Source organism: Equus przewalskii, chromosome 29 (assembly GCF_037783145.1).
Source record: "Equus przewalskii isolate Varuska chromosome 29, EquPr2, whole genome shotgun sequence".
Classification (NCBI taxonomy): Eukaryota; Metazoa; Chordata; class Mammalia; order Perissodactyla; family Equidae; genus Equus; species Equus przewalskii.
Genome location: NC_091859.1, coordinates 46,083,282 through 46,106,398, shown reverse-complemented (window position 1 = coordinate 46,106,398; position 23,117 = coordinate 46,083,282). Strand labels below are relative to the sequence as shown.

The 23,117-nt window shown below is 53.9% G+C and overlaps 2 protein-coding genes across 3 annotated transcripts in view; both read left to right on the top strand.

Annotated features, from left to right (window-relative positions):
* The window catches only part of TTLL8 (tubulin tyrosine ligase like 8), an 81,640-nt gene extending 66,849 nt beyond the window's left edge, over positions 1-14,791 (top strand). Inside the window, exon 14 of the mRNA XM_070600348.1 lies at positions 14,429-14,791. Coding sequence (XP_070456449.1) covers positions 14,429-14,461 — 33 coding nt within the window. The 3' untranslated portion in view covers positions 14,462-14,791. The remainder of the gene's footprint in view (positions 1-14,428) is intronic.
* Positions 14,792-17,368: 2,577 nt separating this feature from the next.
* Positions 17,369-23,117, top strand: part of IL17REL (interleukin 17 receptor E like) — a 31,821-nt gene continuing 26,072 nt past the window's right edge. For both annotated transcript variants that reach the window (XM_070600341.1, XM_070600342.1), the window contains exons 1-2: positions 17,369-17,595; positions 22,007-22,034. In XM_070600341.1, the coding sequence (XP_070456442.1) occupies positions 17,494-17,595; positions 22,007-22,034 (130 nt within the window). In that variant the 5' untranslated portion in view covers positions 17,369-17,493. The remainder of the gene's footprint in view (positions 17,596-22,006; positions 22,035-23,117) is intronic.

Here is a 23,117-nt window from a genome sequence, read left to right as displayed (position 1 = left end):
ATTAATGTTATGATAGATTACAACCTTGTGAGATTTCAGTTGTACATTTTTGTTAGTCATGTTGTGGGTACACCACTTCCCCCTCCGTACCCTCCCCCCACCCCCCCTTTTCCCTGGTAACCACCGATCAGATCTCCTTCTCAATATACTAATTTCCACCTATGAGTGGAGTCATATAGAGTTCGTCTTTCTGTGACTGACTTATTTCGCTTAACATAATGCCCTCGAGGTCCATCCACATTGTTGTGAATGGGCCAATTTCGTCTTTTTTTATGGCTGAGTAGTATTCCATTGTGTATATATACCACATCTTCTTTATCCAATCATCAGTTTCTGGGCATGTAGGCTGGTTCCACGTCTTGGCTATTGTAAATAATGCTGCGATGAACATAGGGGTGCAACGGACTCTTGAGATATCTGATTTCAGGTTCTTAGGATAGATACCCAGTAATGGGATGGCTGGGTCATAGGGTATTTCTATTTTTAACTTTTTGAGAAATCTCCATACTGTTTTCCATAGTGGCTGTACCAGTTTGCATTCCCACCAACAGTGTATGAGGGTTCCTCTTTCTCCACAACCTCTCCAACATTTGTCGTTCTTGGTTTTGGATGCTTTTGCCAATCTAACGGGGGTAAGGTGATATCTTAGTGTAGTTTTGATTTGCATTTCCCTGATGATTAGCGATGATGAACATCTTTTCATGTGTCTATTGGCCATATTCATATCTTCTTTTGAGAAATGTCTGTTCATGTCCTCTGCCCATTTTTTGATCGGGTTGTTTGTTTTTTTGTTGTTAAGCAGTGTGAGTTCTTTGTATATTATGGAGATTAACCCTTTGTCGGATAAGTGGCTTGTAAATATTTTTTCCCAATTAGTGAGCTGTTTTTTTGTTTCAATCCTGTTTTCCCTTGCCTTGAAGAAGCTCTTTAGTCTGATGAAGTCCCATTTGTTTATTCTTTCTATTGTTTCCCTCAACTGAGGAGTTACAGTGTCTGAAAAGATTCTTTTGAAACTGATGTCAAAGAGTGTACTGCCTATATTCTCTTCCAAAAGACTTATTGTCTCAGGCCTAATCTTTAGGTCTTTGATCCATTTTGAGTTTATTTTGGTGTGTGGTGAAAAAGAATGGTCAATTTTCAATCTTTTGCATGTGGCTGTCCAGTTTTCCCAGCACCATTTGTTGAAGAGACTTTCTTTTCTCCATTGTAGGCCCTCTGCTCCTTTGTCGAAGATTAGCTGTCCATAGATGTGTGGTTTTATCTCTGGGCTTTCAATTCTGTTCCATTGATCTGTGGACCTGTTTTTGTACCAGTACCATGCTGTTTTGATCACTGTAGCTTTGTAGTATGTTTTGAAATCGGGGATTGTGATTCCGCCGGCTTTGTTTTTCTTGCTCAGGATTGCTTTAGCAATTCGCGGTCTTTTGTTGCCCCATATGAATTTTAGGATTGTTTGTTCAATTTCTGTGAAGAATGTTCTTGGGATTCTGATTGGGATAGCATTGAATCTGTATATTGCTTTAGGTAGTATGGACATTTTAACTATGTTTATTCTTCCAATCCATGTGCAAGGAATGTTTTTCCATCTCTTTATGTCATCGCCTATTTCTTTCAAGAAAGTCTTGTAGTTTTCATTGTATAGATCCTTCACTTCCTTGGTTAAGTTTATCCCAAGGTATTTTATTCTTTTCGTTGCGATTGTGAATGGGATAGAGTTCTTGAGTTCTTTTTCTGTTAGTTTATTGTTAGTGTATAGAAATGCTACTGATTTATGCACGTTAATTTTATACCCTGCTACTTTGCTGTAGTTGTTGATTATTTCTAATAGTTTTTCTGTGGATTCTTTGGGGTTTTCTATGTATAAGATCATGTCGTCTGCAAACAACGAGAGTTTTACTTCTTCGTTACCTATTTGGATTCCTTTTATTTCTTTTTCCTGCCGAATTGCTCTGGCCAGCACCTCCAGTACTATGTTGAATAGGAGTGGTGAAAGTGGGCACCCTTGTCTTGTTCCTGTCCTCAGAGGGATGGCTTTCAGCTTTTGTCCATTGAGTATGATGTTGGCTGTGGGTCTATCATATATGGCCTTTATTATGTTGAGGTACTTTCCTTCTATACCCATTTTACTGAGGGTTTTTATCATAAATGGGTGTTGGATCTTGTCGAATGCTTTCTCTGCATCTATTGAGATGATCATGTGGTTTTTGGTTTTCATTTTGTTGATGTAGTGTATCACGTTGATTGACTTGCGGATGTTGAACCATCCCTGTGTCCCTGGTATAAATCCCACTTGATCATGGTGTATAATCTTTTTGATGTATTGCTGTAATCGGTTTGCCAAAATTTTGTTGAGGATTTTTGCATCTATGTTCATCAGTGATATCGGCCTGTAGTTCTCCTTCTTTGTGTTGTCCTTGTCAGGTTTGGGGATCAGAGTGATGTTGGCTTCATAGAATGTGTTAGGGAGTTCTCCATCTTTCTCAATTTTCTGGAACAGTTTGAGGAGAATAGGTATTAAGTCTTCTTTGAATGTTTGGTAGAATTCTCCAGAGAAGCCGTCTGGTCCTGGACTCTTGTTTTTGGGGAGGTTTTTGATTACCGTTTCTATTTCCTTACTTGTGATTGGTCTATTCAGATTCTCCATTTCTTCCTGATTCAGTTTGGGGAGATTGTAGGAGTCTAGGAATTTGTCCATTTCTTCCAGGTTGTTCAATTTGTTGGCATATAGTTTTTCATAGTATTCTCTTATGATCTCTTGTATTTCATTGGTATCTGTTGTGATTTCTCCTCTGTCATTCCTGATTTTATTAATTTGCGATTTCTCTCTTCTTTTCTTGGTGAGTCTGGCTAGGGGTTTGTCAATTTTGTTAATTCTTTCGAAGAACCAACTCTTTGTTTCATTGATCCTTTCTATTGTCTTTTTTGTTTCAATATCGTTTATTTCTGCTCTTATTTTTATTATTTCCCTCCTTCTACTGACTCTGGGCCTTGTTTGTTCTTCTTTTTCTAGTTCTGTTAGGTGTCGTTTGAGGTTGCTTACGTGAGCTTTTTCTTGTTTAGTGAGGTGAGCCTGTATTGCGAAGAATTTCCCTCTTAGGACTGCTTTTGCTGCATCCCAAATGATTTGGTATGTCGTGTTCTCATTTTCATTTGTCTCCAGATAATATTTGATTTCTTCTTTAATTTCTTCAATGATCCATTGTTTGTTGAGAAGCGTGTTGTTTAGTCTCCACATTTTTGCACCTTTCTCTGCTTTTTTCTTGTAGTTGATTTCTAGTTTAATAGCGTTATGATCAGAAAAGATGCTTGATATTATTTCAACTCTCTTGTATTTATTGATGTTTGCTTTGGTTCCCAAAATATGGTCAATCCTTGAGAATGTTCCATGTGCACTTGAGAAGAATGTGTAACCTGCTGTTTTGGGATGAAGTGTTCTATATATATCTATTAAGTCCATCTGGTCTAATTTTTCATTTAATTCTATTATTTCCTTGTTGATTTTCTGTCTGGATGTTCTGTCCATTGGTGTTAATGGTGTGTTGAGGTCCCCTACTATTATTGTATTGTTGTTGATGTCTTCTTTTAGTTCTATTAAGAGTTGCTTTACAAATTTTGGTGCTCCTGTGTTGGGTGCGTATATATTTATAAGTGTTATGTCTTCTTGGTGGAGAGTCCCTTTTATCATTATATACTGTCCCTCTTTGTCTTTCTTTATCTGTTTTGCTTTGAAATCTACCTTGTCTGATATTAGTATAGCGACACCTGCTTTCTTTTGTTCATTATTAGCTTGGAGTATTGTTCTCCATCCCTTCACTCTGAGTCTGTGTTTGTCTTTGGGGCTGAGGTGTGTTTCCTGGAGGCAGCATATTGTTGGATCTTGTTCTTTGATCCATCCTGCCACTCTGTGTCTTTTGATTGGGGAGTTCAATCCATTTACATTTAGAGTGATTATTGAGACGTGGGGGCCTACCACTACCATTTTGTGTCTTGTTTTCCGGTTTTCTTCAGTTTCCTTTGTTTCTCGTCCCATGGTTTAATCTGTTCTGATGTAGAGCTGCTACTCTCTGTTGTTGTCCTTCTACTTATCTCCTCTGCTCTTGGTTTTGTAGCCCCTTTCCTTTTTTGGATTTTTCAGGAATGAGGGTTTTCCTGAGGATTTCCTGAAGAGGAGGTTTTGTGACAATGAACTCCCTTAATTTTTGTTTATCTGGGAAAGTTTTTATTTCTCCATCGTATTTGAAGGATATTTTCGCTGGGTAGAGAATTCTCGGCTGTAGGTTTTTGTCCTTCAGATTTTTGAATATATCATTCCACTCTCTTCTAGCCTGTAAAGTTTCTGCTGAGAAATCTGCTGATAGCCTGATGGGGGTTCCTTTGTAGGTTAGTTTCTTTTGCCTGGCTGTCCTTAATATTTTCTCCTTGTCGTTGACTTTTGCTAGCTTCACTACTATATGCCGTGGAGTTGGTCTTCTTGCATTGATAAAGTTTGGAGATCTATTGGCTTCTGTCACCTGAAGATCCATCTCCCTCACCAGATTTGGGAAGTTCTCAGCCATTATTTCTTTGAATAGGTTTTCTGCCCCTTTCTCCTTCTCTTCTCCCTCTGGTATACCTATAATCCTTACGTTGCATCTCCTAATTGTGTCTGATAATTCTCGGAGAGTTTCTTCATTTCTTTTAAGTCTTGCTTCTCTCTCCTCCTCTGCCTGCAACAATTCTATATTGCCATCTTCCAAATTGCTAATTCTTTCCTCCATATTATCGGCCCTACTGTTCAGAGCATCTAGATTTTTCTTAATCTCCTCTATTGTGTTCTTCATTTCCAATATTTCTGTTTGGTTCTTCTTTATCGTATCAAACTCTTTTGTGACATAGCTCCTGAACTCGTTGAGTTGTCGGTCAGAATTCTCTCTTAACTCAGTGAGTATTTTAATGATGGCTGTTTTGAAGTCATCATCATTTAGGTTATATATCTCATTTTCTTTGGGATTGTTTTCTGTGTATTTGTTACTTTCTTTCTGTTCTGGAGATTTAATGTATTTTTTCATATTGCTTGATGATGTTGATTTGTGCCTCCACATGGAGATAGAGTTTAGTTGCTCCTTTCTCTTGTTTCAGCTGCTGCGGTGGGGGGAGCAGCTGTTTATACTTCACCAACCAGGAACCCTGTCCGTAGTTGCTAACTGGGCCTGGGCCCCTCTTCGTAGCCACAGTGGCCCTTTGGATTCCCTCCTCTGCCGTGGGGGCTGTCACGGGGGGCTTCAGGCTGCAGGTGCCTACTGTTGTTGCCCACCTAGATGCGCTCTCTCCTTGGGGTCTGCAACGGTGTTATGGGCTTTTCCAGCGGCCAGGGGTGGGATCATTTATATTTGTCGCTCCGTTGCTGTCGGCACCCACCAAATCTCACTTGTCCTCTATGGGTCGCAGGAGAGCTATTGGCATCTTCTACAATCTGTGGTTAGTACACCTAGCTATGCTGCTTTTGCCCTGGGGTCTTCCAGCCTTGTGGCTGGCGGCTGGGTGCCTTCTACTGGTGCTGTGCAGAGGATTTCCCTAAGGCTTCTGTGAGCCTGTAGGGTTTCCCCGTAGGCTACTAAGCTGGGTCTCTGGAACTCTCTCCAGCCCCAGTCCTCTCCGAGATCTCCAGCAATCCCTAGCCTCCCCGGGCGGGCAACGGCAGCTGGGGGTCGCCCCGCCCTCTGGGCTTCTCTCCGGGCCTCTGCCGGGAGCTCTGAATGCTCAGCGTGGCCCCTCTGCTACCGGCAGACAGAGAGTTTTGTCTGCTGCCTGGCGGAGCTCCGGCGCTTCCCCTCTGGGTCGCCGAACCGGCCTTTGAAAGTTCCCCCGCCCCGGTCCTCTCCGAGATCTCTGGCAATCCCTAGCCCCACGGGGCGGGCAACGGCAGCTGGGGGTCGCCCCGCCCTCTGGGATTCTTTCCGGGCCTCTCCCGGAGCCGTGAGTGCTCAGCGTGGCCCCTCTGCTAATGGCAGACAGAGAGTTTTGTCTGCTGCCGGGCGGAGCTCCAGCGCTTCCCCTCCAGGTCGCCCAAACCGGCCTTTGAAAGTTCCCCCGCCCCAGTCCTCTCCGAGATCTCCGGCAATCCCTAGTCCCACGGGGCGGGCAACGGCAGCTGGGAGACCTCCGTGCCCTCCGTGTCTCTCTCTGGGACCCTCCGGGCGCCCCGAGCACCAGGCTGGGTCTCCCCGCCAATGGCGGGGAGAGACTCTCCCCGCGGGCTCAGGTGTGCAACTCCAAAGTTTCCCTCTGCGTTTAGGAGTAATTGCGGGGGGTTTAAGTAGGGTTCTGGTCACCTGTTTCCACCGTCGCTCCTCTGTTGTGTTCTCGCTCCTGCCCTAGATGTGTGTGGATCCTCTGGGGGCGTCCGTTGGAAGAAAGCCGCTTGCGGGTACTAGGCTGCCCGTTGGGGTCGGAGAGTTTTCACCTATTTCCACATCCTCCCGGAGGAAAGTCCGTCCGCCTTCCGATGTATAGTCGCGTGGGTGTCTCAGACGTCCTGAGATGCTGTCTGGATATCCTTTGTCAAGCGATAAGTGTCCAAATAATTGTAGACTCGAAGGGCGAGAGACAAAGAGGACTACTCACGGCGCCATCTTGGAATTCCTTCCCCAAGTACATTCTTATCAATAGCTACTTTAAATGTCAATGGACTAAATGCTCCAATCAAAAGGCATAGGGTGGCCGAGTGGATAAAAAAACAAGACCCATATATATGCTGCATACAAGAGACACACTTCAGACCTGAAGACACCCACAAACTGAAAGTGAAAGGATGGAAAAAGCTACTCCATGCAAATGGCAATAAAAAGAAAGCTGGGGTAGCAATACTTATATCAGACAAAATAGACCTTAAAACGAAAACTGTAACAAGAGACAAAGAAGGGAACTACACAATGATAAAGGGAACAATCCAACAAGAGGATGTAACATTTAAACATCTACGCACCCAACATGGGAGCACCTGAATATGTAAAGCAATTATTAAGACACGTAAAAGGAGAAATAGACAGTAACACTATCATAGTAGGGGACTTTAACACTCCACTTACTCCAATGGGTAGGTCATCCAAACAGAAGAGCAATAAGGAAACATTGGCCTTAAATTACACATTAGACCAGAAGGACTTAGTAAATATATACAGAACATTCCATCCAAAACCCACAAATACACATTTTTTTGAAATGCAAGTGGAACATTCTCCAGGATAGATCACATATTAGGCCACAAAACAAGTCTCAATAAATTTAAGAAGATTGAAATAATACCATCCATCTTTTCTGACCACAACAGGGTGAAACTAGAAATCAACTACAGGAAGAAAATTGGAAAAGCCACAAATATGTGGAGATTAAACAAAATGTTCCTGAACAACAATTGGGTCAACAAGAAATTAAGGAGAAATAAAAACATACCTGGAGACAAATGAAAATATGACATGCCAAAATTTATGGGATACAGCAAAAGCAGTTCTAAGAGGAAAGTTTATAGCAATATAGGCCTACCTCAACAAACATGAAAAATCTCAAATAAGCTGTCTAGCACTGCACCTGAAGGAACTGGAAAAGGAACAAACAGGGCCCAACATCAGTAGAAGGAAGGTATTCCTTCTGTTCTACAGCTATTCCGCTATTGGGTATTTATCCAAAGAACATAAAAACACAAATGTGTAAAGATTCATGCACCCCTGTGTTCACTGCAGCATTATCCACAATAGCCAAGACTTGGAAGCAACCTAGGTGCCCATCAAAGGACGAATGGATAAAGAAGATGTGGTATATATGCACAATGGAATACTACTCAGCTATAAAGAAGGATGAAATCTGGCCATTTGCAGATGGACCTTGAGGGTATTATGCTAAGCGAAATAAGTGAGAGGGAGAAAGTCAAATATAGGATGTCACTCATAAATAGAAGATAAAACAACAACAAACAAACGCATAGAGACAGAGATTGGATTGGTGGTTACCAGAGGAGAAGGGGGGAGGGAGGAGGGCGAAAGGAGTGATTAGGCTCATATATATGGTGATGGACTGTAATTAGTCTTTGGGCGGTGCACATGATGTATCTACACAGAAATTAAGATATAATGATGTACACCTGAAATTTATATAATGTTATAAACCAATGTGACCACAATCAAAATAAATTAATTAAAAAAAATTTATGTTTAATGTATCATACATATAATGGATATAGATTCTGTAGTAGTCTATTGCTACATAACAGATTACTCCCAAACATAAACAAACACTTATTATCCCACAGTTTTTGAGGGTCAAGAATCTGAGAGGGGCTTAACTGTGTGATACTGGCTCCAAGTTTGTCATGAGGTCCAGTCAAGATGTTGGCCAAGGCAGCGTCATCTGAAGGCGTGACTGAGGCCGAGGGGCCCACTCCCACGAGGGCGCACTCACACAGGCTGGACTGGAGGCCTGACTTCCTTGGCCTGAGGACCTCTCCACAGGGCTGCGTGAGTGGCCTCGGCGTGGCGGCAAGCTTCCTCCAGAATGTGTGATTCAGAGGACCAACCACTAGAGTCACAGTGTTTTGTGTGGCCTAGCCTAAGGAGTCACATACCGTCACTCCTGCCCTAGTCTGTTCGTCACACACGACGATCCTGATACCACGTGGGGGGAACTACACCAGGGCGGGGGTCACTGGGGACACCTTGGAGCCTGACAACCACAGTGTCTGTCATCTGATTAAATTTCATTTCTGTTTATCCCATCCATTCCATCTTCTCTTTTTTTTTTTTTTTTTTGAGGAAGATTAGCCCTGAGCTAACTGCTGCCAATCCTCCCCTTTTTGCTGAGGAAGACTGGTCCTGAGCTAACATCCGTGCCGATCTTCCTCTACTTTATATGTGGGACGCCTACCACAGCATGGCTTTTGCCAAGCGGTGCCATGTCCGCACCCCAGATCCGAACCGGGGAACCCCGGGCCATCAAAGCGGAACGTGCACACTTAACCACTGTGCCACTGGGCTGGCCCCTTCCTTTTTCTCTTTATTCTTGCCTTATTTTTTTCTCATTTCAGTTTTCCTTCTTCTAGTTTGGAGGTTATCCACTCTGTTTCTGGTATTTTGGTGGCTGCCTAGAAATTGCTAGTTACATGCTGAAGTTATCAGAGTGTAAAGTTAGGAAAATCATGCTTTTACCCCACCCAGACAACACACTGACTCTCAAGCTCAGAAAGCTTGCCATACCCCCTCCCCTGACCTCCTGCTATTGTTGTCGTGCAGTTTTGTTCTGAATTTTTTAGCCCCCACTCAACATTATTATCCTCATTGCTTGTACAGCCAGTGGTTTCTCGATTTACCGCGTACCCACATACATTCCTCTTGGCCCTTTGCCCCTCCCTGTGTCTCAGACTTTCTGTCTGGGCAGAAGGAGCCCAGCTTGACGGCCGTTTCCTCCCAGCACCTTGAAGGCGTCGTTCTGCTCTCCTGGCTTTCCCTGTAGCTCCCGGAGCATCAGCTGAGTCTATTGTCGCTTTCCAGAAGTGAGCCGTCTGTTTTATCTGCCTGCTCTTAAGACTGTTTAATGTGATGCGTCTGGTGTGATTTTATTGTATTTACTCAAACTGGGATGCTTTGGACTTTTTTAATCTGCACACTGGCGTCATTAGTCAATTATGAGAAGCTTCCAGCCATTCTCTCTTAAATATTGCAGTCTGTCCTCTCTCTCCTTCCCTTTGGAACTCAGACGGGCTGTTTGCTAAACCTTCTCCCTCTCTCCCCACGTCCCCAACCTCCCATCTGTTTGTTTGGCTTATTTGGTTTCTTGTGCTGCATTCTGAAGACGTCTCCTTATCTGTCTTCATCAATGTCTGTCTTCTTCTTAGTGCTGTCGAGTGGATTCCGACTCCTGGCGACCCTGTGGACAGCAGAATGGAGCCCTGCCCAGTCTTCTATGCCAGCCTCTCACTTTCTGCCGCTCTGTCAGACAGCGCTCCGCTGACATTCCTAGGGTTTTCATGGCCAGTTTTCTCAGAAGTGAGTGGCCAGGTCCTTCTTCCTAGTCTGCCTAGTCTGGAAGCTGCGCTGACACCCGTCCACCACAGTTGACCCTGCTGGTATTTGAAATCCCAGTGGCATAGCTTTCAGCATGACAGCAACTTGCAGCCGCCACAGTAGGACAGCCAACAGACGGTGGTGCAGTCCCTGAGCAGGAAATGAGCCCAGGCTTGGTGGCGAGAGCGTGGAGTCTTAACTACTGGACCCCCAGGGCTTATCAGTGTCTAGTACACTATGAATCCTGTCCATTGAAATTTTAATTTTAGTTATAGTTTCATTTTTTACAAGTTCTACTTTTCCTTTTTTTTTTTTTGAGGAAGATTATCTTTGAGCTGACATCTGCTGTCAGTCCTCCTCTTTTTGCTGAGGAAGACTGGCCCTGAGCTAACATCTGTTCCCATCTTCCTCCAGTTTATATATGAAACACCTGCCCCAGCATGGCTTGGCTGAGTGGTGCGTAGGTCTGCACCCAGGATCCGAACTGGTGAACGCTGGGCCGCTGAAGCGGAATGTGCAAACTTAACTGCTGCGTCACCAGGCGGGCCCCAGAAGTTCTAGTTTTTAATAAGGCAATTTGGTCATTCTTTATAGTTTCTTTCCCTTGCCTGTAATTGGTAAGTTGTACTTGAAATTGGATAGTTAGTGCATATACTGTATTTGACGATTCTCAGAGGCAAAGCCTTGGTGGCCCTGTGCTGCTGTACCTGCTGACACTTTCTCGCGTTTTATTGTAAACGGCTCATTTTCTTTAAGCAGTTAATTGCAAGATTCTTTGCATTCCTTCCAGAATGCAGGCACATCCCTCAGAGAGTGGTCTTTGCCCCACCAGTTGCCCAGGAGGCCCCTCAGGCATCACTTTAAATCCATGCCTGGTTGCTCCTGTACCCCTCCCGCCCCAGCCCGGGGATAAGGATCTGGATGCACATCTGTTTGGGGCCGACTGGGACTGGTGTCCTCTGGGCTCCCCCACACACACTGCCCCGCACCAGGAATGGACACAGCGCCTGGGGCCAGTGGGCCGGACGGTGTGCTTTGGGGTTCATTCTTGCCCTGAGGGTATAGCCCTTTGGGGAGCTGCTTTATTGAGGTGGTCTGTGCCCCTCGCCCCACGAGGCTTTGGAACCTCGAGCCCAGGTGGCCCTGGTTGGCAAACTCGAGGAGGAAGAGCCTCAGAGACCGTCCCCTCCCGGGGCTCACCTTCCCCTGGCCTTGACCTGATCGTGCCTTGCTGTTTTGCCAGCTTTTCATTGCTTTTAAGAAGAAGCTTTTTGTATTTTATGCCCCTGGTTTGCTGGTTTTCCCTGGAGGGTGGTCTGGATCCCAGACCCCCAATTCCTGAGCACACCCGCTCCCTTCAGGGCTGCCGCCACTCTGTGTGTACCCTGCACCTCCCCGTCTGGCCCGCTTCACCCTCAAGGTGCCTGGGTCATGGCTGTCCTGCTTCTCAGCCCCTCAGCCCCCAACCCCTAAACAGCCCCGGCCTCAGGGGAGTCCTTCGCAGGCATCTGTGCTCGGCCTGGCAGGTGCTCCCCGGCTCAGGCACCTCACCCCTCACTACAGATGCCTAGTCCTGCCCTCCTTGGCTTAGGGCTGGCCCAGCCTCCAGCCCCTCACTGGGCCCTGTTTATCCCTGGGTGCATCAGTGGGCGAAGGGCTGCCCCCAGAGCTGCCACCCTCAGCCACTGTGCCTGCTTACACCAAAGATGTGGCCTCCCCACCCTACACCCAGCACCCAAGCCCCAGCCTCCTGCCTCCTACACCCTCATGTGCCGCGCAGGCCCTGGCATGTCCTGTGGGCCAGGCTGGCCCCAGCCCCTCAGGGAGGCCCTGTTCCCAGGTTCTGGCTCAGCATCTGCTCCAGGCTCCAGGAAGCTGTGGGTTGTTTGGCATAGGTGCCGGGTGGCCCCGCTCCCACCCACCCCACCCAGACCCTACCCGGACCCGGGGGAGGAGTGACTCAGCCTAGGCAATTGGCAGTGGGTGGCTCTGGCAGGTGTGGTGTCCCAGCCTATGGTGCTCCTGGGCTGGGCCATTGCTGGCTGGGGAGTGCCCTGGCCCCGAGGCTGGGAAAGCCTGGGAGCTCCCATCCTCTCCTGCCCACACAGGCTGCAGCATGCATACTGGCTGGCCTCCCGGGGCCTGGGCAGCCCCAGGGCTGACTCACAGGCCCCAGCACAGGGAAGCGGAGAAGGCTCGGCACAGGCCCACCCCACTCCGTGAGGAGGGCTGGCCAGAGACCAGCCTGGGGGTGGTCACGGAGCAAGAGCAGTGGCCAGAGGCCTGGAGGACAAGGACGGAGGCCTGTGGGAGCCTGGCCAGGCCCTGGTCTCTTGGAGGGACACACGATCCCACCTGCCTGCTGGCCTCACCCATCTTGGGGTGTCAGAGGTTCTGCGTGAAAATCTTCATGAAGCAGCAGCTTCCACGCAGGCAGTGGCCGCACAGATGGTGGCCTGGCAGTATACAGTGCCTGCCCACTCTCGCCTGTCATGGCCACTACTGGGCTACCCATCTGCAGACCCGCTGGACACAGCACCCTCCCTCGGCAAGGTCACCACGTCCTAGACCTGCAGGCCCGTGTCCTGGAGGGGCGAGCACTGAGCCCAGCCTGCCCGTGAAGTGCTCGGGTCCCCCAGGGTGCCAGTGCACTCCAGGAGGCCAGTGGGCAGAACACCCTTGCATGGGACCCGGGGCTCATCCATCAGCTCTTGGTGGAACCCTGGCCCTGATACTCCAGTTTCCCTACTGAGCTCCTCCAGCTGCTGACCTGCTGGAGTTCTGGGTCGTGGTCCAGCACACTGGCAGTGGGCACAGGTAGCTGCAGCCTGACTCTCATCTCCTGGCATTCAGCCCCATGCCCATGGCCCATCTTGTTCCCGGCCCGGGGGGGCAGGGCCTCAGTTCCAGGGGTCTGAGCTCAGGCCAGCCGAGGCGGGTGCAGCTGGGTCCTCTGGGCATCGCCTGTGGTGAGGAAGGCCGGGGTGGGTTAGGGGCTAGGGGAGGACCTGCATCAAGCAGCCCCTATTCAGGCACCAGGGGAGGCCCAGGGAGGAGGCCCAGGGAGGAGGCCCAGGGGAGGCCCAGGGAGGAGGCCCAGGGAGGAGGCCCAGGGGAGGAGGCCCAGGGGAGGCCCAGGGGAGGAGGCCCAGGGGAGGCCCAGGGAGGAGGCCCAGGGGAGGAGGCCCAGGGAGGAGGCCCAGGGGAGGAGGCCAAGGGGAGGAGGCCCAGGGGAGGCCCAGGGGAGGAGGCCCAGGGGAGGAGGCCCAGGGGAGGCCCAAGGAGGAGGCCCAGGGGAGGAGGCCCAGGGGAGGCCCAGGGGAGGAGGCGGGCTGGCGGCCAGAGGCTGGGTCCCTGCAGTCTGCTCCCACGCCTGAGCCCTGGAGACACGTGCCCCTGCGGGTCTGCAGGTGTCCTCCACTCTGGCCTCTTAAGCAGGGGCTGGGGCACGGTCCAGGGGTGCTGGGGGTGCTGCTGGCCCTGCTCCTGAGAGAGGGTACCCAGGCTGGCTTTGGGGAGAAGCTCATGGGTGGTGATGGGGCTGTGGGCTCCAGGGAGCTTGAACTTGCTCATGATTCCCTACAGCAGGCCCTCTGCCTGCCTCCCCACAGGCAGAGGACCAGGGCTGCTGCCCCAGGACCACCTTCCACCCTGGTGGGACCACCCCTGGCCTCGGGGTTAGGGAGCAGGCAGAGAGGCATACAGGCAGATGAGCAGAGCAAAGGGGACCTCGCTAGTCCCCACAGCCTTCATCCAGAGACTCGAGGCTCTTGGGAACCCACCTCTTGGCCTTGAGTGGAGGTCTGGGATTTCCTGAGAGCTAGGGAAAGAGGAGTGGGGTCTGTGCGGGAGTAGGTGGGCTTAGGAGCCAGCTGGGGCTGGACTTCCAGCTAGTTGCTGGCCTTGCAAGGGGTGAGGGCAGCCCTGAGGTGGGCATGCCCTGAGGTGGGTGTGCCCAAGGGAGCAATCTCCTCCCAGTGGGCATAGTCTCAGGGTCTGTGAACGTGGTTGGAGACGTGGTTTTGGGGCAACAGGCACGATCTCTGGGGTCAGTGGGGCTGATCTGGGGTGGTGAGTATGATTTCACGGACTGATGGATTCAGTCAGGGGGCCTCAGTGGGTGTGATCTGGGGCAGGTAGGGGAGGTATGAGCAGGTGGGAGGTCTGGCAGGCGTGGTCTCGTCGCTGGTGGGCATGGTCTGGGGCAGGTGTGTTCGGTCTGGGCAGGTGGGCATGGTCTCAGGTATGGTGGGCATGGTTTAGGCAGGTAGGCGAAGTCTGGAGAAGGTGGGGGTGGTGGGAGTGGTGGTTGTGGTCTCCTGACTGGTGGGCGTGGTCTGGGCAGGTGGCGCGGTCTCCGCCAGTGGGCGTGGTCTCAGTGCCTCTTTCTCCCCAAGGGCTGCCAAGGGACCCCCCAGCTCCGTGCCTAGTGTGCTGCGGCTCGCTGCCGCCCGCCCGGCCCTGCAAGCGCTGCCGCTCCTTCTGCGTCGCCATCCTGCAGGGCACCTGCTTCGTGCCCCTGGGCAGCGGGCCGGATGGCGGCCCGTGGACCCCGTGACCCGAGGACCAGGACGGCCCGAGGACCAGGATGGGAATGGGCGCGCCCAGCCCCGCAGCGTCCGGAGCGTGGCTCGTTTCTTTGAAACCTACGCGTGGAGAGGGGCCTTGTATACAGAGCTACTGTAGCTAAACCGTGCCACCTGCACCATGCTATTTCTTGTGGAGCCCCGCCCCTCCCGGGGCCTGCACCCCTGACCGCATCCAGTGCCCACACCCCGTAGACCCGCTCCCCTCACCCCACCATCCGAATCCCTCACCCGGTCTCCCCCCCAGCCAGAGGAGGACGCCCGCCGTGGGCAGACAAACACAAACACCGACGCCTCCTGGCGCCCCCTTCTCCCCAGCGTGCGCTGCCCCTGAGCCGTCCCTGCTGGAAGGCGCCCTGCTCACCCCCAGCGGGGGTCCCAGGCAAGGCATCATTACTCACTCGTTTCCCCGGCGGAAGTCTCGCTGTGCTGGTCCAGGTTCTGTGCAGCCAGGTGTCTCCTTCCAGCTTGGCAGGGGGTGGGGAATGCCCACCCTGGTCGGACACCCCAGACTCCACCGCAGCTGGACTTCTGGGCCCTCTGGCCATCAGTGGGCCACAAGAGCTATGGAGACCAGGGTGGGGGGAACCCCTGTGTCCTTTTGGGCTCAGGCTGGGGTGGCCCAGCCACCACAAGCCTGCATGGAGCAGGGGGGCCTGTGAGGGGTCACTAGGGCCAGTTTTTTGTGGACACTGGGAGGGTCTGTAGCCCCAGCTCTCAGGGATAAGACAGGAACCCCCCCGGGGACATCCCCATTACACTTGTCCCTCCTGTGAAGTCGTGTGGTTGGGTCTGCCATCCACTTCTGATCATCTGCGGCCCCTGGGCGCTGGAATGTCAGGTTCAGGGCGCCAGGTATGTCACCTGGTCGGTGGGCCTGTCCTAGGGTGACCACAGAGAGGGGCCAGGGCATGGTGGACCCACGGGGGTGTCTCCGGGCTGTGTGGGCCTCCTTTCTCCAAGGAAAGACTGTGCCCATGGGCTCATTCGGTACCGCACTTCCCACTTGTCACCTCAGTTATAAGAGAGGAAGTCACGGTGCTTGCTCCAGGCCTCAAGGCTGCCAGAGCGAGGCCACGTGCCCCCTACCTGGCCAGGAGGGCAGCTCCTGGGCCCGTGCGACATGAGCCCCTTTGGCAGCACATTTTCTTTGAATCACCCCATCTGCCTGATCCAGAGGCCAAGGATGGTCTGAACCTGAGGGCAGACCGGGGAGAGCAGGAAGACCAGTGCTGACCTTCCTGGGCCACCCCTCAGACACGCCAGCCTGCTGCCACTATGCTGCCCAGCGTGGAGGGGTGTCAGGCTCTCCCCTGGGCAGTGGCCACAGGTGAGCACTGCCGGGGCAGGCTCCATCCCCGTTTGCTTTTCCTCCCTGGCAGCGTAGGACCGGGTGTCTAGAGCCCCGCAGTGACCGCAGAAGTCCAGCCCACATGTGCTCTAGACCAGATGAGGGCAGACCTGAGGGCTGGCTGGGAGGGAGGGAGGCTGGGCAGTGGGCTCTGGAGCCTGGGCCGGGGTGGCAGGAGGGTTGGGTCCATGGTCGTGGGCGATGTCTGGGGTGGGTTCTATCCTCTGGGGCTGAAGTGCCCTCGGCACTTCCTGAGGCAGCTCCTCCCTCGGGCCCGAGTCCGCATCACGGAGCACTTGGGCTCCCATAAGGGCCCAAAAGGTGGCCAGGCAGCCAGTGGGGCTGTATCTGCACCAAGGGCCATTCCAGGGACCTGCCTGCCCAGGAGGCCTCACTTGGGGACAGTGCCACCCTGAGTCTGCCGCCCTCCACACTTGGGTGCCCTGTTGGGGTTCCAGGCAGATCCCCAGCGCTCCTCAGGCTCCCTAGCCATACACCCCTCTCTGTGCTCCGCACTCATGGAACAGTGTCCTCCTGGGCCAGAGGCGTTCACACCTGCCTGGCAGGTGCAGGAAGAGTGCTGGTCAGGGACTCTGGGCCTGCCCGGGGAGGGAGGGCCCCAGGGGCCCCAGAGCCGCACCTTGGTTCTCTCCTTCCCACTGCCCTTCCCCTGGCCGGGGCTGGAGACAGGCGGGAAGCATGAGCCTCAGCCTGGAAACTTCTCCTCCACATAGGACGATTCAAGTGAGAAAAAAGGAGCACGGAGTGACTTCCCCAGCAGGAGCCAGGCCCGAGTTACAGGCCACAGGGCTCCACGCTCTGGGGTGAGGGACAGCCATGAGAGGCCTCTGCAAACGAGGGAGCCTCTTGCATCTGGAGGGGGGATGGGGCACCCGGTTCTTGAGGTGGAGTCCCAGATCCCATTCCAGGAGAGAGCTCTCCTGTGGGGCTCAGGGCTCCCAGGTGCAGGCACCCAGGATGGTGCCTGCTCCTCTGCTAGCCCACTAAGCTCGAGGACCAGGGCCATTGGCCACCATCCCTCCTCCACCATTGAGGTGGGTGCCTGAGAGACAGGGGTACACCCAGGAGCCCTGGGGTATGCAGGGCAGCCAGCACTGCTGATCTATCAGGCCTGCAGCCAGCACTGCTGTAGCAGCTAGCCCCAGGAGATACCCGTTATCTGGGACCCCAAAGGCTCAGAGTTCCAAGATGCCTCCTTCGGCAGCCTAGAAACTCCAAGGGCATCTGGCCAGAGTCCAGCCTCCCAACTGGAGGGGGAGCCAGGGCGCGGGGGGGTGGGGGGGTGAGGGGGCGGGGCGGGGGGGGGTAGTTGTGGCGCTGTGGTTGCAGCCAGCCCACTTGGGCTGTGTTCCACCGAGAGGGGGCGTGTCCGCCCTAGGAGCAAACTCAAGACTCTCTTGTCTTTGGGGCTGGAGCTGTAGGCTGAGAAAGCAGAGAGCAGCAGCTACGAGGCATCCTGCAAGCTCACCCAACACACACGGGCAGTCACTGTCAGGCCGGCCCGATGCTGACTGGGCAAGCAATGGCCTTCCTTTCCCTGACCTGGATTATTTACCGGGGCCTGGCCATTCCTCGGATTGCAGAATGTGGCCTCTCGTGTTCTCAGGTGAGTCTCTACCCCCTCCTAGGCTCTCATCTTGAGGGGCCTCGGTTCCTCTGCAGGTGGGCACCAGCCTGGCACCCTTGGCACACGATAAAAGCAACAGGTGAGGGGGTGCAGAGGCCCGGGGGCAGTGGGTGACAGGAGGACCTGGTAGCCTGGGGATCCCTGCCAGGCCCAGCCGGCCCCTGCAGCACTGCTCTGGGAATGTTTGCTGAGAGCCTGAGGGTCTCAGAGTGACCCGTCCCTGAGCAGCCATGTGAGGGGGCAGCCTGAGAGCCCCCGCCACCCACGTTCCCTGAGCCGTGTTGCATCATCGGGGCGCTGGGCTCCAGGCGGCAACTGGGTTTGTGTGGACACTGCCAAGGAAGTGCTGCGGGGAGCATGCTCATCCGGGCGGGAAGCAGCCGCGGGAACTTCTCCGGAGGGCAGGCTGACTCAGCCTAACCCCAGGGAGGCGCCAGCATCACCGACATAGTGTGCCGCGTCCACGAGGTGCGCCCAGTGCCGAGACTGGCCTAGGCTAGGGGGACACAGTCCAGAAGGGGTGTGGGGACAGTGGGGGCACAGCAGGGACACGGGCACAGAGGGAACATGGCAGGTGTCGCAGGGATGGGGTCTTGGTGAGCACCTGCTGTGTGCCGTCCCAGGTGTGGGGACCGTGGGGAGAGAGATGCAGCCCTGACCTCAGGGACTCGTGTTCTAGCGGGAGAAAATGCACAACGCAAGGTTTAGGTGGTGACAACTGCTGTGGAGAAGGCGAGAGAGCAGTGGGCAGCCAGGGCGAGAGCTGGTGTGTGCCTTTCAAGGGCAATGGCCGGGACCCCCATGGGACACTTGGGGACAGCTCCATGAGGCCTGGGAGTATGTCCAGCAGAGGGTCCAGGGAGCTCAGTGAGGGACAGAGGGGGCTCAGGGTGGCCAGAGTGCCTGGGGGCTCAGGTCAGAGTTGCAGGACCCACGGCGGGTGAGGAGATGCTCCCCCTCGCTGCTGGTGGGAACAGGTGGGTGCAGAGGAAACAGCGGGTCCAGGCAGGAGGGGCTGGCGGCCTGGACCTGCCCCACAGGAGAGATGGGGTACAGGAGGGGCTACTTTGGGGTGTGGTTTGGAGGTGGCGCTGTCAGGACTGGGGACAGTTGAGGGAAGGAGATATCAAAGATGGATCTTTGAGCAGACTTTAGTGTCTGGGCTGACGGAGGACGCGTTTCCTGAGATGGGGGCCGGGGCGGGGCACGTTTTCAGGGAGGAAACTTGTGTTTGACATACGCGATTTGAGAAACCCATCAGACATGGAGACTGATGTTGGGGGGCAGCTGGCATCCGAGTGGAGGCCAGGGTGGCCTGATCTGCAGTGAGTGGAGCCGTCACACGACAGGATGAAATGGGACCAGAGGGTCAGGCTGAGGACTGAGCCCCCAGGGCCCAGCTGTGAGGAAGAGAAAGGATCTTCCAAGAAGGGGAGGCAGGGGAAGGGGAGAGGAGGCTGGAGGAGGGACCAGCGCAAGAGGCGGGAGGGCAGGCGTTCACTGCCCGGGGCTGCTGCCCCCAGCAGGTGGCTGAGGCCCAGGCACCATTTTGGACTTCACAGAGCTCTAGCCACTTCGGTGCCCTGCTGGGCAGTGGGGTTAGGGGAGCGGAGGGACATTGGAGGTGGAGGTGTCCAGCTCAGGAGGAGAGGTATGAACTCGAGAGGACAGAGCAGGAAGCCCACCCATGGTGGGAACAGCCACCATGGGAGCTCAGGCAGGACCGGGGACACCAGGGGACACACGAGCCCACTGGAGGTCAGTCCTGGGCCTTGGCCACTCTTTAGTGAAAAACCATCCTTGCTGACCAGACAGTGGGGGCTGGGGGGACGGCAACAGATGGCCATAGCACCCCAGTGCTGAATGAGGCGATCAGGGGCGTCCCTGGAGTTGGCCGGTGGAGGTAACCTGGCCCTGGAGGAAGCCCTGGGGACTCCACCCCCCGGGCCTCACCCTGGGACCCCCGCTGGCCCTTAGCCCCCTCCCACCACTAGGAAGCAGAGCCTGGGATGCTGGGTCCTTTCCTCGCTGGAGCTCAGGCCCGGGGGGCAGATGTGGAGTGGAAGGCGGGGACCCAGACCCCACCCCAAAGATGCACCTCAGGGTCCCGCCCCACAGACACCCCCACGCCCCCGGGAAGCCCCGAGAAGCCCGCTGGAAACCCCCAGGGGAGGGGCACTTCTCCATCCCTGCCCTGCCCCGCCGGGCCCCAGGGCGCTGGCCGGCCAGCCTCCCCTCCATGCTCCAGACAGCAGGGTCCCTGGGCGGCGTTGCCCTCAGCTGTTCTGTGACCTCGACCTTTGCCCCTGCCACACCATCTCCTGCATCCCTGAGGGGAGAGGGGATCTGGGCCCTGAAGGGTATACCTCCAGACCACATCCAACCGCATTTCCCAGACACCCACGGGCACAGCTCCAGCCTGTATGGGCATCGGGCACAGAGAGAGAAGGTGGTCCCCAGTGGCCAGGACACAGGCATGCCCTTCAACCTCTGGAGCTTCCGAGAGCCCCCACCAGGGCCTTTTTCCTTCCTTGAGGTCTGGGGTGGGGGGTAGCGCTCGGGCAGGTAGGACTGAGGTTGCCAAGGGGGCGTCTGAGCACCTGGGGCTGTAGGAGGGAGTGAGGGGGGCCACTGCCCCCTCTTTGGCCAGGCCCTGCTGCTGCTTAGCCTTGCTGGGTCACCTCAGTGCTCTGCTGTCTCCTGTGCGCTGGATGGGGCCGCCCACTCCTGCCCACCTCCCATCCGCTGCTCAGCCATGTTCTGGAGGGGTACCCAAGTGGGCTCAGCCCCTTTGTCCGGGCAGAGCCCTCTTGCTGCCCCTGGATCAGGCCCCCGGGGCAGGCGGTTGAGGCTGTGCACCTCACCGGGGGGCCGTGGGCAGGCTGGGAGGGTCCAGACACTGGTCCAGTCCCCTCAGCCGGTTTTGTGGTGGCCGGAGATTGAGGACGGGGACATGTCAGCAGTCTCTAGGAAGATATCGTGTGGTCGGAAGACAGGGACGTGACAATAGGCTGAGAATTAAGAGTGGAGAGGCTGAATGCAATGAGGAACAGAAAATGGACATTAGGGAAAGACGGGTGAGCTCCCGACACAGTCTGGAGTTCAGCTAACGGGAAGGCACGGTGCTGGTCTCCTGGCTTTTACAAATGCACTGTATTATGTAAGATATTGGCATTGGGAGATGCTGTCTTTGCATCATTTCTGTGAATCTAAGATTACTCCTAACTAAAGTTTATTTAGAAAGGGGGTGGAGTGGGAGATGGAACCACCAGTCGTGGCTGCTCCACAAATTCAAGGAATGCACCTGACTTCTAGTCGCCCTCTCCCCACCTGTGCTACCAGCAGGAGGCCCAGGGTCTCCATCTGGGGGCCCCCAGTCACAGCTTCTTGGGACCCTAGAGGATCAAGTCTGCCCTGGGAGGGAGAGCCTTGGCCTGCTGTTGCTCTTTGCTGCCACGTGGTGCCGCTGTTGAGCACGGGCCGCTGCAGCCCTGTGTCCCAGGACAGTGACCGCCGGCTGGTCTGGATTCCGGCAGCTGGTTCTGTCTCTGGGCTTCCAGAGCCGCAGTCTTTGGCCTCCTTCTCCCAAGCGCAGCTGTGGAGCCCCACGTCCCACCCACTAAAGCGGGGTCCACAGGCATGGCCTCGAGCCCCTTCCCCTACAGGCCCCTGTCTGAGCCCAGAGCACCCGTCCTGGGCCGAGTCCCCTTCTTTGGGGGCTCCCTCCGTCGGGCAGGGTGTAGGGGTTGGGGGTGAGAATCAGCTCCGAGTTGGGCCTGGAAAGGCAGCTTGCACAGATCCCCGTTGGCTCACACCCCACGTTAAGTCACCCTCTCAGTGGGGTCTCCCCTGACCACCCCCGAGCAGGTTTACAGCCCCCTCTGTCACTCTCCCACGCCACTTCCCAGCATCCAACATAAAACATAGCTCACCGATGTCTTAGGGTCGCAGTGTCTCCCATCTCAGAATGCAGCTTCCTCGGAGGCAGGGACCTCTTTTTTCTCTTTTATTCGTGAACTCAGCACCCAGCCGGTGCCAGCATGCGGGAGGCCTCAGCCAAGGTTCCCCTGACGAAGAACAGGTCGAGGCGGGCCTGTGGGGGCTTCGAATGCCAGCAGCAGAAGTGGGGCATGTAGTTGGGGGGGAGGGGGTCTGAATGTCCACAGGGTCCAGGTCACACCGTTTACTGAGTGGCCACTGCATGTGGGGCATCAGGCCGGGTGTTCTCAGGGTGAGCACCCCTGGACACACAGGAGGAGCCAGGAGATGCAGCACCCCCAGGTCCCAGAGGCAGTAAAAGGCAGGACGGGGGCCACGTGACAGGTCTGGGTGCAGGCGGTGGGACAAGAGGTGACCAAGCTGACCTCTCACCCTCTCCTTCTGTCCGCAGGGCTTCACCTGCAGGAGCCACATGAACTGTGAGTACATCCCAGGCAGAGGGGACATGCTGCCCTCCCAGTCCTCAGGCCATCAGGCCACCAGGGTCACCTTGGCCTCCCCAGGGGCCAGGTCTGTTCTGTAGCTGGGGTCTCCCTCCGCAGTAGGGACAGCCGACACTGCCCTGGCCTCCCCCACCCCCTCACAGAGCAGAGCCCCCGACGTCCCTGTCCAGGGCCTGGTGCATGTGGGCAAGGCCCCAGCTCGGGCCGGAAGTTGTGCTCTTCTGTTTGTTGGATGACCCCACCTTGCTTTCTGAAGTGGCCACACCTGTTTACATTCTTGCCAGCAATATGTGGAAACCCCCATTTCCTCTTATCAAACTTTTTCATTTTTGCCCAATGTAAGATGACGCCTCGTTTTAAAAATAGCTTTATTGTCTTTGTAAACACTTCTATGTTTATTAAAAGGAATAAGTGATACGAAATATATAAGAAGGAATGTTAAAATAAATCTCGCTCCAAAGCCCCCATATAGAAGTAAATATTATTTACGTTAGGAAAACATTGTTCTAGACATTTTTGTAGGCAAATATACAATTAGTAGGATAAACAGATAAAAATATAAAAATGAAATCACCTTATGCTATTTAAAATATGCATTTTATTTTATTTGACTTGAATTTAATAGTAAAAGTAAACTGAAGAAATGGCTCAACTTTGTTTCTTCACCTTGAGATAGCATTCCTCAAGGACCCTTCCGAGGTTAAGACAGGAGATCACGAAACACTCAGAGAAGTGGGAGGACGACTGGCTGCCGGGCCGGGCAGTGGTTGCTGGCATTTAATGGCGTCAGGTCGCCCCGCAGGTCATTCTGCTCCCCGGCGTTCCCTCCTGGAGGGTGGAAGCCATTGCTTTGACGCATGTGCCACGTCCTGTCTGCGCCCTTCCAGGGTCACACAGGCTTCCCGCACAGACCCTTGTCCCCATCACTCGCGGTCGCCTGGCAGTACCTGCAGAGAAGGCTGGTGCCAACCTGGGCTTCGGCCTAAGGACTCTTCCTGTCCTTGAACACCACCTCTTACCCAAGCTCATCTCGGTCCCCGTCCCGCTGCTCTGAGCCGC